The 17,110-nt window shown below is 40.0% G+C and overlaps 1 protein-coding gene across 1 annotated transcript; it reads right to left on the reverse strand.

Moving 5' to 3' along the window:
• Positions 1-88: 88 nt before the first annotated feature.
• Positions 89-17,011, reverse strand: ABCG5 (ATP binding cassette subfamily G member 5). The gene is made up of 13 exons (XM_059841172.1): positions 16,710-17,011; positions 15,985-16,106; positions 15,377-15,513; positions 15,068-15,166; positions 13,957-14,089; positions 12,470-12,609; positions 11,118-11,247; positions 8,347-8,560; positions 7,887-8,092; positions 6,955-7,093; positions 3,724-3,909; positions 1,996-2,108; positions 89-548 (listed from the first exon to the last, which is right to left on the reverse strand). Exons 1-13 carry the CDS (start codon positions 16,829-16,831, stop codon positions 364-366), a joined length of 1,926 nt encoding a protein of 641 aa, XP_059697155.1. The 5' UTR covers positions 16,832-17,011; the 3' UTR covers positions 89-363.
• Between the last annotated feature and the right edge of the window lie 99 nt (positions 17,012-17,110).

Consider the following 17,110-nt stretch of genomic DNA (forward strand, 5'->3'; position numbering starts at 1 on the left):
GAGTTTACATTCTCCATTTCAGGGGAGGCTCCTGCCTTCCTTAGCAGACACCTGTCTTTCCAAACCAAGACAGCTGACTAAATTCAATCAGAAAGCTCTTTAAAACATGAGATACTGTTGGATTATGGCTGATCTGGAAATCAACCAGAAGAGAGGGATGGGGTATACTGATATCAGGAGTTATTCACACTCTTAAGAGAACATTGATTTTTAAGGTGAAAACAAACACGAGAAGATGAATGTGTTTTTATATCTGTAATCATTTAAATTCTGTCTAAAATCCAACAATATAAGACTTCAACCATAATAAAGATAAAAGTATAGTATTAGAGACTGTTGGAATTGCTACTTTTTCATTATCAGTCAATAATTCTCTCTTAATTTGAAGCTTAGAACTGCAATAATGGCAAGTGCTGGTATGAAAGCATAGAGTACAAGGACATCAGCTGTGAACCGGGACAATGCCCTGGGATAGTTTTCTTCAATGAACCGGATGCCTTGAGAGAAAACACACGCAGGATTATTTGCAATGGAACTGTTGACTCCACCTGTCAAAAGAAACAATTTCTTTAGTAGGTAAATCAGTAAAATTAAAACTCAGACTCCAGTCTCTAACTCATGCCATAAAAACACCTCTTTCTGACATCACATTCATGAAGAACCATACCCACAAGAGTATTTCTCATCACCATGGAATAAAACCAGACAAGTCCCGTGCTTCTGTGGTTAATCCATTACATACTTTTTGAAGGGAAGAACAAATGGTCACTAGGAGCTCTCTCTTTTGTTCGTGTCAAACAAAGATTTATGGCTTTTCAGACACATTATCTGGAGTGGCATCAAGAAGCAAGTTGCCCCATGTAGACGCAGACGTACAGTGTTCATTTGTGTTGAGGGTTCCAAAATGCAAGAAATGGTAACTGTCTGAAGGGCACATTAAAAATGAGGTGTTTACTGGTACTAATGGAGTCATGGATTCGTTTTCTAACAGTTGTTGATCTTGTAATAAAGAGGTGCAGGAGAGATTATTAGATAAAAACTATGTAGCCTTGGAGAGGAGCGCAGACACCTGGCTACAACACCCCAAATATCTTAGGGTAGGTTCAAAGGTATAAGTTTTACCCCCCTAAAGTGTACTAGCTACTAACCCTGCCACCCTGATTGATTCTCGTTTTGCAGGTTGTCTTGCTCACAACCAGCAAAACACAGCCTGACAGACCCAAGCTCATCAGTAAATACCACGGAAACACATTTGAACTGAAGCCTCTCTAGTTTTAGAGGAGATACCTGGTCAGCTTTTTGTTACCTCTCAATACTCCATCCACTGATGTTTGATCTTAGATTGTGCAATTTTCTTGATGCTCTATTTGTGTAACATTGCAAAAAAAAAAAATATTTCCAGCCAGTAATAAACTTAGCTTCCAAAATTCCTCCAAAGAGGGGATAAGAGGCGAAAAAGAGGAAGATGGAAGAAATGGAAGAATGAGAAATAGTTGGAACAAAATAATCAAATTCTGCTCTAGCTTGCTGATGTGGCGTTGTAGTCTTCACTAATTAGTAAGTTCTTTTTAGCAACTCAAAAGTTACATTTATCAGGATACATGTGTGGATGCCATGGCACAGAAAGAGAGAAAGAGCAAACGTTTCTCACAGCGGCTTATGAGAACTTTCAGGGAGTTGTAAGGATGTGATAACTTGTTAGTATAAACAATCTGCAGGTGGTGTTTTTCTACTCTGTCTTTCTGTTGTTCTCAAGGACGGTGTATGAGGAAGATGCTTTTGTTAACTAGCCAATCAAACAGAATGGATCATATCACTCTATATAAACCGTGTGGTTCACTTGAATAAAGCCTTCTTTGCTCTTTCTTCAATACTGCCTCCTGCCTGTTCCCATGTCGTTCTCGGCGCAAAAGTGACATCCATGCACAAAGAAGGAAAATAAGCATCAACATCTCATTAAAATTATTTATAATGGACTTTTTTTTGAACACTTACCACATGTGAAGTTTAGGCCATAAAATTCATTGACTACAAGGACTTCACTGCTGTATTTTTGAAATGTAAGAAAACTAAGTAGTTTCAAAGGTGTTGGCATTTCTTCAATAGTCCTTAAAGAAACAAAGAAGTTAAGCTGACTTTTGCTACATACTAAGAGACCCCAAATTAAAACAAGCTCTCATTGTTTGTAACCTGTGACAAAAACAGTTCTTGTCTCTACCTGTAGGGTTTTCAAACATAAAGTCCAATTTTAGGGCTAAATGATGAGACAATCATGAAGGCTGTCCCTGACTTTGGTACAGTGTCACAACATTCAGCTCTGACTTGTTTATGAACAGTCACAAAGAATTCTATGGTTGTTTGCTGTTCACATGGCAGTGAAAAACTGAAAATGACAAGACCCAATATAAACCTTACTTGCAAAAATGTGTTGCTTTCAAAGTAAGAAACCACCACCATCTTCAAAACCAAGTAAGACTGAATAGGAATTCACTGCCACAGTAATAACAAAGCAAAAATGAAGCAAAATAAGGAGAAGAAACATTCAACAAGACAGGGCAATTTCAGCATCTAACATACTTCAAGACTTATAATTCAACAACAACAAAAATAGTAACAGGAAAAACCCAGCAACCTAAGTCTCAATACTATTTTTAATGTCCTTCACTGAGGATTATCAAAAAGATTAGTAACATTAATGAGCAAAGCCAGTGCTGTAAAATAAGGTTAGAAACCACTCTAACACTTTTAAGTTATCATTAAGGCACTAGACTATGGTAGCAGGAATAAATGTCTTTCACTATAAACACACATCTTCCTGAAACTGGGCAGGGACCAAATAATTAGACATTAACCTAGCTTTTTATGGTAAGTATGAGCTGAGATCCACTTTAAAGAGACAAAGCATCATCAATTTTGTGAAGCTTCATATGGTTTTCTTGAAGACAACACCATGTGTTGTTAGGCTTACTTAATTTTCATTGGGAGGGTCTCAGGTAAACATATCCTCAATATCTTAGGAAAAATCCTTTAAACAATTACACATTTATTCTGCTATGTCCCTCAAAAATCCTCAATTTCAGTATTGACAACGGGAAAACTGTTCAAACTTCACACAATTAAAACACAAACCCAACTATCTGCACAGTAACAGAGCAAGAAGATCACGATTTTCCTGCATATTTATTACACTACTCAATAATTTATATAGATTTCAGTCTGTATGGGTAGAAAAAGGGACTGAAAAGTTTACTGGCTAAACTGGATAATAATACTAGTAAGATAGTTGAGAGCAACTGCTTATGTAAACTAACATTACCAGTATTTAATGTCATAAGTTCCAGCAGTTACTAAAAGATGTAAGAACCGGGATTTTTTGGTAGGCTCCTTTAATGAGGACAGCATTGCACATCATCATGTCAGCATCAATAAAATTCAGATGAGCTGATAGATATTAATTTTTCAGTTTTATCTTCAATATATTTGCAAAAACTGGGGGAAATCTTCAATATCTTTGTTGATATCTAAAGGGTTAGGGTTAGGGTAAGTGTCTGGTTTTGTGTTTAGTAGAAGGCCCAACAACATTAGGTAGTTCTGCTTGTGAAGGAGCACAGCTGCTCTTGTTTTTCTTGAGCATTACTGGATTTCTGCAAAACCAACTGTTCTATAAACTCTTTCACATCATGTTAACAGCAACACTTTAACAAAGGAAGATTTTTTTCCTACCTTACTAGTCCTGTTCCCACTATCACACCAGCTGAATTAAGTAGCACAATGCCACTTTGGACTATATTTGGATCTTGAACCATGCCAAGTACAACAAGTGTTAGTAGTTCACCAATCATGTGAGATGCTAGGACAACAGCAAAGAAAATTCCAAATCTGGATGCATCAGGATACAATCCTGTAGTCCTGTACAAAGATGAGCAAAAGAACAGTTAAAAAACTGTAGTAGTAGGGTAGTAAACTTGAAAAGTAGCTTTTACTTTTGTTTCTATTTGGGTTTTTTGCAGTTATACCTCATTAGGTGAAGAGCCTTACACCTTAGTATATTGTTTGGAATTTTAACACAAGGACATCCACTTACTCTCATTATGTAAGTGCAGATACATGAGGTTTTCTCCATCTAGACTGAAGAGGGTTATGCAAAGATGGAATTCTTGTAGAAATCCAGGTTTTTTCAAGACAATGGCTTTTCTATTCCTTAAACCAACCTGCTGCTTCTTGTAAAGTCTTTGCAGTGGGAATCATTCATGTAAGTCACGTATTTAAAGAACGTCTTTATGCAGGTAATTAACAGATGGGATTTTGCACTTCTGATAATGTGCAAGCAAACATAAGCATGGATTTACTCAACAAAAAACGAATTGAATTCACCACCCATATAATTCACACCAATGCAATTTCCCCCATACTCCTGCATTCTTTAATGCAACATGCTGTTCTCAGTTTTCCCCTAGCTAATCCAAGGGAAAGAGTCCTCTCAATCTGTACTCAAGATTAAAAAGTTAAGAAAAGCCAGCAATTGCTTGACAAACTTAATTCACCCTTATAGTGTATGTGACAGATGACAAAACCCTTTATTACTCTGTGACACATTACTCTTTTTCCAAAATACCTCATACTAAAATTGCCTCACACTAGGTGCACACTGCATGCTTTGCTTAGCTCACAAGCATTAATTCGACATTTAATTAATTTTCTTTTTTTTGTTGCTCAGTGCAAGACCCTATGTTTTCTTTTTAACCCAACCTGTTTGAATATGGTCTTAAAACAGAAGTATCAATTTTCTTCTAGAGTTTTCCTGTAGTGTTTTTTGTAACACCAGAATATTTTATAAATAGATGGATGAACATTGATCCTTCCAGTATTAAACACTCAGTAAGGTAGCAGGTATTTAACAACTTTCAAGTACAGATTGGTGCAGAAGAAACAGCTTTCCAAAGTCCTACCAGAAAACTATCACCTCTGAGCTGCTCTAATGCTTTACACAGAGATATGCAGACACAGGCTAGTTAACTAGTTAATATGAATAGAAGAAAGCCTAAAAAAAGAAAAAAAAAAACCCAGCCCAAAGAGAGAATATTACAGCAACAGAATAACAACATGATGTGAACCATTAGAACATTTCCCAGAGGTATCTTCAGCTAGGAAAATCTGCATAGACAGGACATTCACTTCGTTGCAAAAGAGGCTCTCTTTGAACATGGCCAAACCTGCCTTGTGTCTGATCAGGTCAGAGCTTGGGTCTGCCTGACCCAACTGGCTGACTCCACAAACACAAACTCTACGAGAAATGGCTTGTAAGAACACATGCCAGAGGCCGTCAAAGCCTCTCAAAAAGTTAGTTCATTTGGAAAAGTTCAGTCCTAAATAACAGCTGTCAAAATTTCATCCAGAAACTTCTTGCCCTGAGAGGTTAAGAGCATTGTGAAATCACTTTGACACATCCCTGATGGCTTCCAAACAACTGCAATATTGGAAAGATAATACCTGTAAACATTATCCATTAACTGGAGTCTCACTATTTATTGTTGGTTGCGTTTGAGCCAACCAAAACACAGGTTCAAAGTCTCTGCCCATGTGGATTCCCTGTTTGTTATGGAGTTGGGAGTGTCATTGAGCCTGGAAAGCTGCTTTCCAAATGGCTGTTTTCTTGGCACCAGTCACAAACACAAGGTCAGCACAGCACTTAGTGGAAGGAAGAATAATTTCAGTCTGTCTGTCTGTCTGTCTGTGAAAAAAGCCCTGCCTCAAGCAGGTAGCACTGACAGCTTGCAGAAATAAAAGCCCAGGTAGCTTAGGAGATAAAGGTGGCTACTTTTCATATCCACACCAAACTACAAAACAACTTACCCATGCATGCCTGGAAGAGCAAAAATCTTCCTCTCAGGGATGTTCTCTTTTCATTGAGATTTCAAATGGAAAGAATTAACTAAATGCTGAGCATGGCCCCTCACTACCTCCTATAGACCAGAAGGAAAAAGGGAATAGTCATCCTACTTTCCGAGTTTTTCCAGATGGGAGAAAATGCTACAAAATTCCCTGTGCAGAAATTCTGCTTCAGAAGTCCAAGCAATTTTGTATAGTTCTACTATATCCATTTTCCATCCATCTTACTAGAAAGTAAGAGCAGTAACATGCACAGCTACAGCAGAATGGCTTCTGCAGTTTAGCTCTTTTATGAGGGTGTAGCCACTTATCACTTTTGAACAGCTCATCAGAGAACATGCGTCCACAACACAAACCAAGCCTGCTCATCACTTGTACGCTTTTATTACAGACTGCCAAATGATTGCAACTGTCCCAGGAAAACTAAAATGAACTCTGGTGCACTAGACATCACTCAACATTAGAAAAGAAAAAGATCAGGACAGAAATTTGTGCTTTTCTCTGGAGGGTATAAGAAAGGGATCCAGATTTCATCACTTCCATATAGTGTAGCTAAACCCCAACATTCCAGGAAATAAAAGTTTTGTTACTGCCATGTACCTACAGATGACATCCTCAATTTGGGGTTTTTTTTGTTTCTTTGTTTTTTGGTGGTTTTTGGTGTTTTTTAGGGATTTTTTGTGGGTTTTTCTGTTTGTTTGTTTGCTTGTTTTGCTGTTGTTTTGGGGGTTTTGGGGTTGTTTGTTTGTTTGTTTGTTTTATTTCCTAAATTGTCTTTCTAAACGCAATGTAAAATGACACTTCCTGCTTTCAAAATGATAAAAGTATGATCATTTTCTCAGGTCCATTAAAACTTTCCAAGTTACCTAAAGAATTGGTAATTTACTTACTGGGGAAGTGTTTTCAGCTCTGCCTGAAAGTTGTGTCATCTTTCCTTATGCTTTCTGTGTAATCATTTTGAGAGACAACAGCAGGAAGCCATGCCAGGAGGCCTTTTGCTGACATGTTAACTGACACTGGTAACAAAAACAAAATGACAACCCAACAGATGGTCCAAATGCTTACCAGTATATGAAGGTGCTGAAAACGGCCACACTGATGACACTGAAGGGCAGGAAATGGATTATATAAGCTACGAGCATTTGCCATTTCTTATACAGGCCATCTTTACTTTCTTGGTCACTGATAGCACGTAGAGGTGGGACTGAATAAAATATGTAAGAAATTAAGTAAATTACCATTAAACAGAAAGAGCAAGACTTGTTGTTAGCAGAAATGATCTGAAGGACAGGGACAACTTTGAGAATTTATCACAAACATTCTGCCTAAACCACTCTGACCCCTTTTCTCCCACTGTAAATGCAAAGCATGCTCCCCATAGACTGCAGACATTGGTAGGCTTAATCAAAGAGGTCTAACTTATCAGCATGCAGGACAGCCTTCTCTTTTTGCATATACAAATTAAGGACATGAGAAAGCCTCTGTCACTGGCCAATTTATTGAGGTGCTCTGATTTCAAGCTGATGACAGCAGTGTATGGCCTCTACATGAGCAAAACAGTTTTCAGGGCTGTAAATAGAAATTACTGTTGCTTTCATTATGGCACCTGTAAGAGAAAAATCCTTTAAAAAATGTAATTATCACATAATACCCATAAATCCAATTGTGCTTAATTGCTGTCAAAGCTGGTTTTTATTTCCATCCTTTCCATGTGTCTGGTTTCAAGCTCACTTAGATATTAGCTGGACCTAGGCTTTGTCTTGCCTATAAAATGCTACACAGAGGGAAGTCTTTTACATAGTTTAGAATAAAGCCTTCCTAGACAGGCCAACTGTAAAAAAGAAAGGCAGGGATCAGGGCATATTCCCCTAAATTCCATTGAATTTTGTGCTTCTGTATGAACTCTGACATTACTATCTTCAAAAAATACTTTTTCTTATTTAAGACAGAGTGGCAGCAACACCTGCTGCTGCACGTAAGACAGGACAGAAACTCACACAGGGCCACAGCATTGAGCATCCCTGTGTAGGGGGGGGCACTCACGCACTGGTAGATAAGCCCCACACGGTCCTGCACAGCTCCCTGGGCCAGGTCACTCCTTAGTCTAAGAAGGAAAAAGGCTATAAACAAGCCAAAAAACACGTTCTGGAGCAGACGCATGATGATGCCTATCTTATCTCTGGAGAGATTTCTTGTTGTTCTCCTGGTCATGAAACAAAACAACAACAAAAGGCTTGTTAGCTACAACTGAACACATGTTGGTAGGGTATTAAGCTTTGAACAAATATTTGACACACAGTGCCCACAAAGAGCTAATATATTAAAAAAGACAAGGGACAAGTACAGTGGGAGATCAAATAACCAAGGAAGTGCATCTACACATGGAGGGGAAACCTGAAAGATTAGTGGAGAAGGAAAAAAGAATTGCTTTAAAAAGGGGAGCGGGGGAAGTCTTACCGTAGAAGAATCAGTATTTGGTCAAAGCCACTGGGTGAGTCTTTCTTTTTGAATGGTATTGGTGGCAGCTCCTTCATATACTTTGCTTTTTCAATGGCTGCCAGCACTTTGCTAAAGATCTCTGAGTTTCTGTAGGCTGATACAAATTCCTGAACCCTACTGTAGGTTTCGAGTTCGTGTTCCTTGCTTCGGGTGTCCACAGATGTCAGATCCACTGTAAAATGACAAAGCTTTTACTCTCTAAATACATCACCTTCCCTTCATACCTTTTTCCCTGTGCAACTAAATTCTTCTTGTCTCCGTTCTAAAACATGCAGAGATGAAAAGGTCAACTGGAAAAATTCAAGGCTTCTTTCTCCCTTCTGTTAGATGCAGCAGGAATTAATTAACTGTGCAGCCACAAGAAACCTATGTTTTGTGACCTCTGTAGGACCCTGCAGTTCAGGTTCTTAATCTGGAAATGCAAGGCCTAAGCACTGTCTTGGTCAGACCTTCAGCGCTCTCCTTGCACAGCACAGAGCTGTAGAGAGCAAGACAAAGCACCAGAGGATGAACATTTATGAAGATGAAGAGAGTACTTATCTGGTCATATATTTCTCGGGTTTTCAGGCAAATGCTCAGACGTGGTTCCACAGCTCCCCCTTGTCCTCTGCCCACTCCTCCATAATTATGAGCTTTATTTTTTGCTTACTGTGAATTCACACTGTAAAGACACTGCTCTTCTCTCCTTGAGCTGTTAATGCATTGTTGCACTGGGTTTCACCTACCTCCTTTGCAGAAATACTTCTCTTTTAATGTGAAGTCAGAGGATGTTCAGCTGGCCAAATTCTCCTAGCAGGCTCAGCCCAATCTGAAGGAAGTAATACTGACTCTCATGGAACTCATGAAAGGTAACTACTTCACAGAGTTAATGTTCCTTTCTAATAAGTCCACTGAAACATACTCCTGGCACCAGCAATTCTTTTGCTGGCAGATGGGAAATTTGTGTGTTCCGTTTTTACAAGTCATACAGATTCAGTAATAGTGCTAAAACACCTTAGAAATTTCCCTTTTCCCTAACAGCAATGAATTAGGAAGGTTTTGAAAACTGGATTGTTGTTCTCAGCAATATTTTTTCTTACCCAATTTTATATTACTCTTCTACATCTGGTAAGATGTCTTCATCAGTTATTTATTCCTAAGGTTTCTCTCATCCTTAGATTTCAGTTTTGCAATGTTCGGTTCAATTTAAAAAGCAAATTCAATAACAGGAGGCCTTGTCCAAGATTCTTAAGTTTCCTCAAAATCTGAATTAGGTTTATGAATAGTTCCCTGGTGTTCTAAAATCAGGAATTCAGCAGAATTGTCTTTAATGGTAAACACAACCAAAATGAAGCCTTCGCTGTTAAAAATGTGAACATCCGAAAGGCAGAAACATTTTTTGAAACTTGGCCAGTGTGACTTGCTCGAAGTCACACAGGAAATAAATGGCAACTGGGTGTGCTTTAAAAAAACTGTAACACTGACTACTAACTAGACCAACTAGCTAATGCCTACCATGCATTAGTACTTTTTACAAACACATGACAGTTCAGCAATATAATTCACACTCAATACATAGGATATATTTTCCTCTGTTGCTGGTGTAAGTGATATCAGAATCTGTCCCTTCATTCACATCAAATCACACAAAAAAAATATAAACTACCAATTTTCAAAAGACTAAATATTCTGATGATTCTTTGCTCTAATCGGTATTTTTTTCCTTTCTTGTCACATTCAAAGGTTGACATTTGAAGAATGCAGTACTCTCTTTACCAAGCTTTTTTAAAAGTGGGTCTAAATCTCAAATCATCTATGCTTTTCAAGACTATTCAAATTCATGAAGGCAAAATTATCCTCACTGTCATACCAGTATTTTCAGCTTTATCCCATTCCAGCTTCATTTCAACAACCATCCTCTCTTCTCACTGAGTTTAGAATGCCATGTAGACAATAGGAAAACACTGCCTGCTCTGAATGCCGCTTTTTGAATTGGCCAAATTCTCTGGTTAGTGCTCAGCTAGAACTGCCAGAAATTAACCTAACATGTTGGATTTAAATAGAGCTATGTACATGGCTGCATATCTGTACTCTTACAAACACATCCACATTCTCTTCAAACCTGTTCCTTTATGGATGAGGGACGTGGATGTCCTGCAGCAAAACCAAGTCTCATTTCCAAAGTGTCCTGCTGACCCTTATTTTTTCATCCTGAATTGGTAAAACAATACTCTCCAGCTTATGTCAACAGCTATCATCATCTCCTGAAGCACCCATTCTCTTCCAGCTGTTCACCCTGGTATTAGCAACTCCCCAAAACTTTCAGAAACCTCAAACTTAGAATTCCTGGAAATTGATGCCTCAAGTCATCCCATATTAATTCTACATCCTTCCCTCCACACAACTCTTTTAAGTTGCTTGACATTACAGAGTCCAGAGGAGCATGGTATTTTCCACAATTTTGCAATCAAATTAATATTCCAACATCCAGTACACAGCCACAGGGAAATGCCATCAGGAATCCACAGGTTTCATGAAGAAGAGACTCTTTTTTTAGTAGTAGTTTACTCCTTTACTGCAAATATGGCTATTTTATGGAGTCATTAGGAATGACATGGTGCCAGCCCTCTCTCTGAGCTGAAAACAATTAAAAAGTTGAAGCAGAATTCAAATACATTTCTATCTCTGGAAAAACTTTAACTTAGGGAAGAAAACAAATTGTTTCATAAAAACAACTTAGACAAACTTACCATAGAAATCAAAAGGATTTGATTGTTCAGGACAAGAATAGCCACAGTCACTAAAAAATGAGATCATTTCCATAGGGTTCCCACAGAAAACCATTTCTCCAAAGCTCATGATGGCTATTTTATCAAACAACTGTTGGGGGGAAATTAATATATTAGCAGTATGTACTAAGAATCACAGAATACGCTGACTTGGAAGGAATCCATCGAGTCCAACTCCTGGCCCTGCAAAAGACACCCCAAGAATCACACCATGTGCCTGAGAGCATTGTCCAAAAGCTTCTCGAACTCCGTCAGGCTTGGTGCTGTGGCCACTTCCCCGGAGAGCCAGTTCCCAACCACCCTCTGTGTGAAAAATCTTTTTCTAAGATGAAACCTAAACCTCCCCTGTCACACTTCAGGCCATTCCCTCAGGTCCTGTCACCAGTCACCACAGTGATCAGATCAGGAGTGCATTCATTCTTGAGCACAGCTACTGTCTTGGTAACAGAAAGGCTTTGATGGGAAAAATAGTTTTGACACATTCAAACTCCCTTTATGTATTTCTCCCAAAAGACATTTGTCCTTTCTTTCACTCCTTTCATTGGTGGTTATGCAAAATGACACATCTTTAAGCTCCAGTGGTTCTCAAAACTGTCAATGACAACAGCATACAGAGGTAATCCACAAAAAGAGAAATGGCTTTCTGACTTCACTTCTAATGCACCTTCACTTACTGACTGACCCCCTTTGGTGCTTAATAGCCCCAGTCTGTAAAACCCCCCAGATTATAGGCAAGATATCCTGAAGTGCTTAAGGACCCTAACAGCACTGCTCTTCAAGTGACCATTTGCCAGGCAAGCTTCCCACCAGCTATGATCAATCCATGTTCTCAAGACACCAGGGCTGCTTCCAGTCCAGAAAAACTGTTGCTCCCCTCTGGCTCCACAACCATTTACACTCCATTCAGTCAGCCAGGGAATTCATGTGGGAGGTGGTGGATAAGAGCAAAGTGAGAAACACTAATGGGAAGAGAGAAATGCTCTCCCCAGCACAAACACTGCAAGGCAGGACTGCCCCACCACATGACCAAGGTGTACCCACACATGCCTTGTCATGACTTCTCCCGGTGGTTTTGGTTTGGGCAGTGCATGACACAAGTGTTAGGCACACAGTCAGACTCCATGCTATTTTCACAAGGCAATGTGTGTCCCTACGTGCCCTGTGACTGCGACAAGGCCAGAGCTGCAAAGCCTCTAATTAAGCAAAGGAAAGGGAAAGAGGCAGCTATACTGGATCTTGTACTTCCATCCTGAAAAGAACCTAAGTACTAAAAAGTCAGGTGGAAAAGCCAATAGTGAGTAGGTATCATCTACCTTGAAAAGTTCTGAGCGAGGCTGATGGATCGTAAGAATCACAATCCTGTCTCTGTGTGCAAGCTCTGAGAGAAGCAAGACAAGCTGGTTTGCAGTCAGGCAGTCCAGCCCTGTGGTTGGTTCATCAAGTAGCATGACCTCTGCAAATGACAAGGAATAGCTTTAAAATTCAGGTAAATGAGGAGCAAATGGCATAGCTTCTGCCCTTAAAGCTAATTTGGCAAATAATATAGAGATGACTTTACAGGTGAAGTTCCACACATAAAGCAGGGTATGCACAGATACTGCCATGACGGGATCTTTCAGTTTTATTTAGTTTCAGTGGTTCTGTTTCAATGACTAGGAATAAGGATATTAAAAAATACTTCAGAGCATAATAGCTCTTCTAAATTCACAAGAAATCTGAAAATTACCAAAATAGTTTTGATGCATACATCTGCTTTCAAGAACAATAATGATAAATTTTAGCATTTATAAAATTGTAAACATGTGGCAAAATGAGCTAGGAGTTCTATATTCTGAATTAAATTTACATATACAAATAGAATTTGTTATGAACAAACCAAGAATTGTTAAAATACAGCAGACACAATTCCATAGATTGAAGCAGATGTTACTGGCTTTTTTTCATTATTTTACTGCACATGAAAGGGAAAAACTTATCATCAAATCCATTATTTTTATAGAGATGACGCACAGCAGAGAAGAGGACAGTCCAGCCTTGATCAGGGTACGAGGGGAGGAGAGTTTTCACTCTAGGTTTATCTACACAGAATTACTCTAGGGTTTACTGTAGTGTTAAGTGAGGTCCTGAGCAGCAACCACACCCCAGGAGTCACCAGTAGCAGGGGTGTACCTCACTGTGCTCTTTAGGCTCCTTCCTGCCTAATATGCAGCTGTAGCACATCCACACGGCTACAAGGACTCCAGCATCCAATAAATATGTGCTGTACATTCACTCCGTGAGATTCTGGCCCCTTCAAGAAACTCTGTCAAAACTGACAAAATTTTTTCCATGGATAATCCTTCCAGAGTTAATCAGCTTTGATTTCCTTTCACTGGAATATTTTTGGCACTGGAACATACGTGGCACTCACAGATACATAGACCAAGGGCAGCTACTCCACTACATGGCTCAGTGCTTGCACATGTATGGCTCTAATCTACTCAAAAATGATAAATTAATGGGCTACAAATAACATTTGGGAAGAGTGAACCCAGAAGGACATAAAATGGATAAATCTAAGTCTAAACCTATGTTCAGTCCCTAAGATTTTTAATTTGTCTACTTCCCAAGATCAACTAACAGATCAATGGCAGACCTCAGTTACTGCTTTTTCTTTCCTGTCATCACCAGACTGGCTTCTGCTGAATTAAAGAATGCAAATGCTTTTGTATTTTAAAGTGGTTTACAGTGGTTTCCTGTGGCAGGAGCACAGAGTGACACAGCCTTGTTTTATTTTGAAAATCCAGGCAGTGGTACTTACTGGGATCTTGTAAAAGCTGGGCAGCAACTGATACCCGACGCCTCTCACCCCCAGAAATTCCTGCAACATTCCGACTTCCAATTATTTTGTCAGCAATGTGGCTGAGACTCAGCTCAGTCATAACTGCATCTACCTAAAAAAGAATTACAATTTCAGAACACTAAACACAGTAAAATTCAGATACCTATCTGCAATGGCAAAAAACAGGGAGAAAAAAATGACATAATTTAAAGGTAGAGCTTCACCAATATCCTGCTTGCATCCATTCTAGTTGGACAGCATCTGGTCTAATTTCTATTTGATTATTTTTAATACATTATTTAAATTATTATTTTTTTTAATTTTATTTCAATGTATTCCAAAATGAGTAAATTTTAGCCCCACTTGACATTAAGAGATTAAGAGCTCAGAGGTGACTAGAAGTTAAGGTATGGAGCATAATGTGCTGCTCTGGCTTCCAAAAATCAGGGAGCAGGAAGGCACATCAATTCTGGGAAAGTATAAAGTACTAAGTGGAAGATTGGAGAAGAGAGAAAAAAAAGCAAGACCCTCTGGTCAGGAATATCCAATTTTATTTTGAATAGAATTCAAAAACAGCCCTTTAAGCAAATCTGAAACACACCGATTTCATCAAGAAAGTAACTTGCAGGAGGCTTAGCAGAGCAGCGCTTTTTTGAGCTGTTGCGGTTAGTGAGAGATATCCTACAGGAGACAGAGTGGTGCCAAAATCAATTGTGCTGTCCATGAAGCTCGCCAGCACACATGGGCATAAATACCCCAGAGAACTGAGGTTCCCCTCTGGGGAAGGGGAACTGACATCAACAGCAAGACCAGCATCTCCTGCAGCAGTAACTGCTCCAGCTTTGGGTGGGAGCATTTTGTCCCAGCACAATGGGGATGTCCTGGGGCACCAGCACAAGCCCCTTGAAGAGGTGGGACCACCAGAAAGCCTGTGTCCTACTCCTCAGCAGGGGGATTTCTCCCCATTTGCAGAATGAGGATTACAATAACTCATAAACATAAAACACAGCCATGGATGCAAAGTGCTGCTGGTGAAAACATTACATAACATCCTGCACGACTTTCTGGTGGAAGATTGTAAAATACAAACCTTCTTTTTGATGGAGCTGCTGGAGCACTTCTTAAGAGTTAGTAAAGCCGTGTAGGTCAAAGACTCCTGTACAGTGAGAAAGCTTAACAAAGCGTCAGTCTGAAAAAAAAAGTGAAGAGGAAGAAGGAGTTAGTCCTGTAGTAATTAAAATTTCTCTTCATGCAAGCCTAATCATTGATACAGCTTATTAACTGATTTGTCCCAAATTTCCTAGTAAAATCACATTCACATTACACTACTCCATTACACTAGCAACTTTTTTTACACAAAAAGAAGCACAGCACACCAAAAGTAAATGTAGAAATCAACCTGTGGCACGTAAGAGAAGCAATCTCTGAACTGTTCCCTCTTCAGCTGACGTCCATTCACATACACTTCACCAAAGAAGTTGTCTTTATGTCCCAGTCTGCCTGATATTGCATCCAGAAGAGTTGTTTTCCCAGATCCTTTCAAACAAAATAAATTAAAAATGTGCTGAGATGAATTTTATGATTCCAAGAGTAATAACCTGACTTGGATGGACACCTACAAAAAGTAGAAAGTTGGATTTTTTTCTCAATAACTTTAAAATAATAGGGCCTGCAGCTAATGCAGCTAATTAAGGGAAACTAAATGGGAAAACTAGAATGCAAATTAGCATTTAAATCATAAAAAATTCACACTTTGCAGTGAAACATTTGAGTTTTGAAGTAATCTTGTCTGTTATTGAAGTTATAATTGTTAGTTAGATGACAGAAGACTGAGCTCTGAAAACCAAGCACCATTTTTACAAAGCAGAAGTTAAAATCAGCCACAATTTAGTATAACAGCCAGAATTTCATCATTTAAAACACAGACCTCAGTCACATTCATGTCGCAGTGGAAGTCACCAGTATCAACTGTGATCTTACTTCATTTAAAATACTGGAACAACTTACCAGAATTTCCTAAGATTCCCATAATCTGGCCACTTTCTATGTGAAATGAAACATCCTTAAGTATTTGCCGGGTCCATTTTTTACAATATAAAGAAAAGTTCCACCATTGGCCAACACGCTCTCTTGGAAAACAAACACCAATAAAACAATTAGAGAGAGAATATGTAAAAACTTTGCATAAAGCAAGTGAATGGTTCATAGCTAATTGCATGTGGGATAGGAGCTGCAAGGATTTTAAAATATGGAAAAATAAAAATTAAAAGTATTTTCTCCCTTGCCCTTCCCCCTCCCAAGGCTTCAACTTTGGCATTACCTGAAAAATAAAACGAGGTCTGAGCACGTTTTTCACAATGCTTGCTAAGAAGCTTTTGGACTACAACCAAAGGGACAACCATGAACTGTGGCTTTATTTGCTGATGATGTTTGCCAGCCATTAAACCACGCGTCCCTTTCCTTAGGGCCTCGTGTTATCCCTCTGACAGCAGCAAGAAAAGCAGTGGGAAGGGGCACAACGTTTGGAAATCTCCCCTAAACGCGTGAAGGGGATGCGGAGGGGCTCCGCAGGCTGGGCCCTGAGGCGGCGGGCCCGGCGCCATGAGGGGGGCCTGGCACCATGGCTCCTGCCGCGCTGGGCTCGGCCCAACCCGGAGCCCACAGGGCCAGCCCCGCTCCCGCAGCCCTTGGCGCCGGAGCAGGGACCCTCCACACCGCCCTCCCAGCCCTACCTGATGGTGTAGGAGACACCCTGGACGCTGATGCTGTTGGAGGGCTGCCCCACAGCCATCCCCCTGCCTGTGCGCCCGGTGCTGCCGCTGTTCTCCAGGGTGGGAGACGCTCTGCCCGACATCCTCGGGTGCCGGGGTCCGCAGCCTCGCTGCGTCCCTCACGCTGCTGGCCGGGTGCCTGCCACTGCCACTGCCACTGCCACCACCACTGTCGCAACCACCATGCCTCCCCCGGCCCCGCGCAGGGGCAGCTCCCGCTGTCCCGGGTCAGAGCAGGTCGCTGCCCCCGGCACTTGCCACCTCAAAGAAAACAGAGATGCTTCCTGTTCTTTCTTTTTCCGGCAACGAACTGATCAGTGATTAGCTGAAGCCGCTATCTGATGTACCTTTAGCCTGAGCTA

This window comes from Haemorhous mexicanus, chromosome 3 (assembly GCF_027477595.1).
Source record: "Haemorhous mexicanus isolate bHaeMex1 chromosome 3, bHaeMex1.pri, whole genome shotgun sequence".
In the NCBI taxonomy this organism is placed as follows: domain Eukaryota; kingdom Metazoa; phylum Chordata; class Aves; order Passeriformes; family Fringillidae; genus Haemorhous; species Haemorhous mexicanus.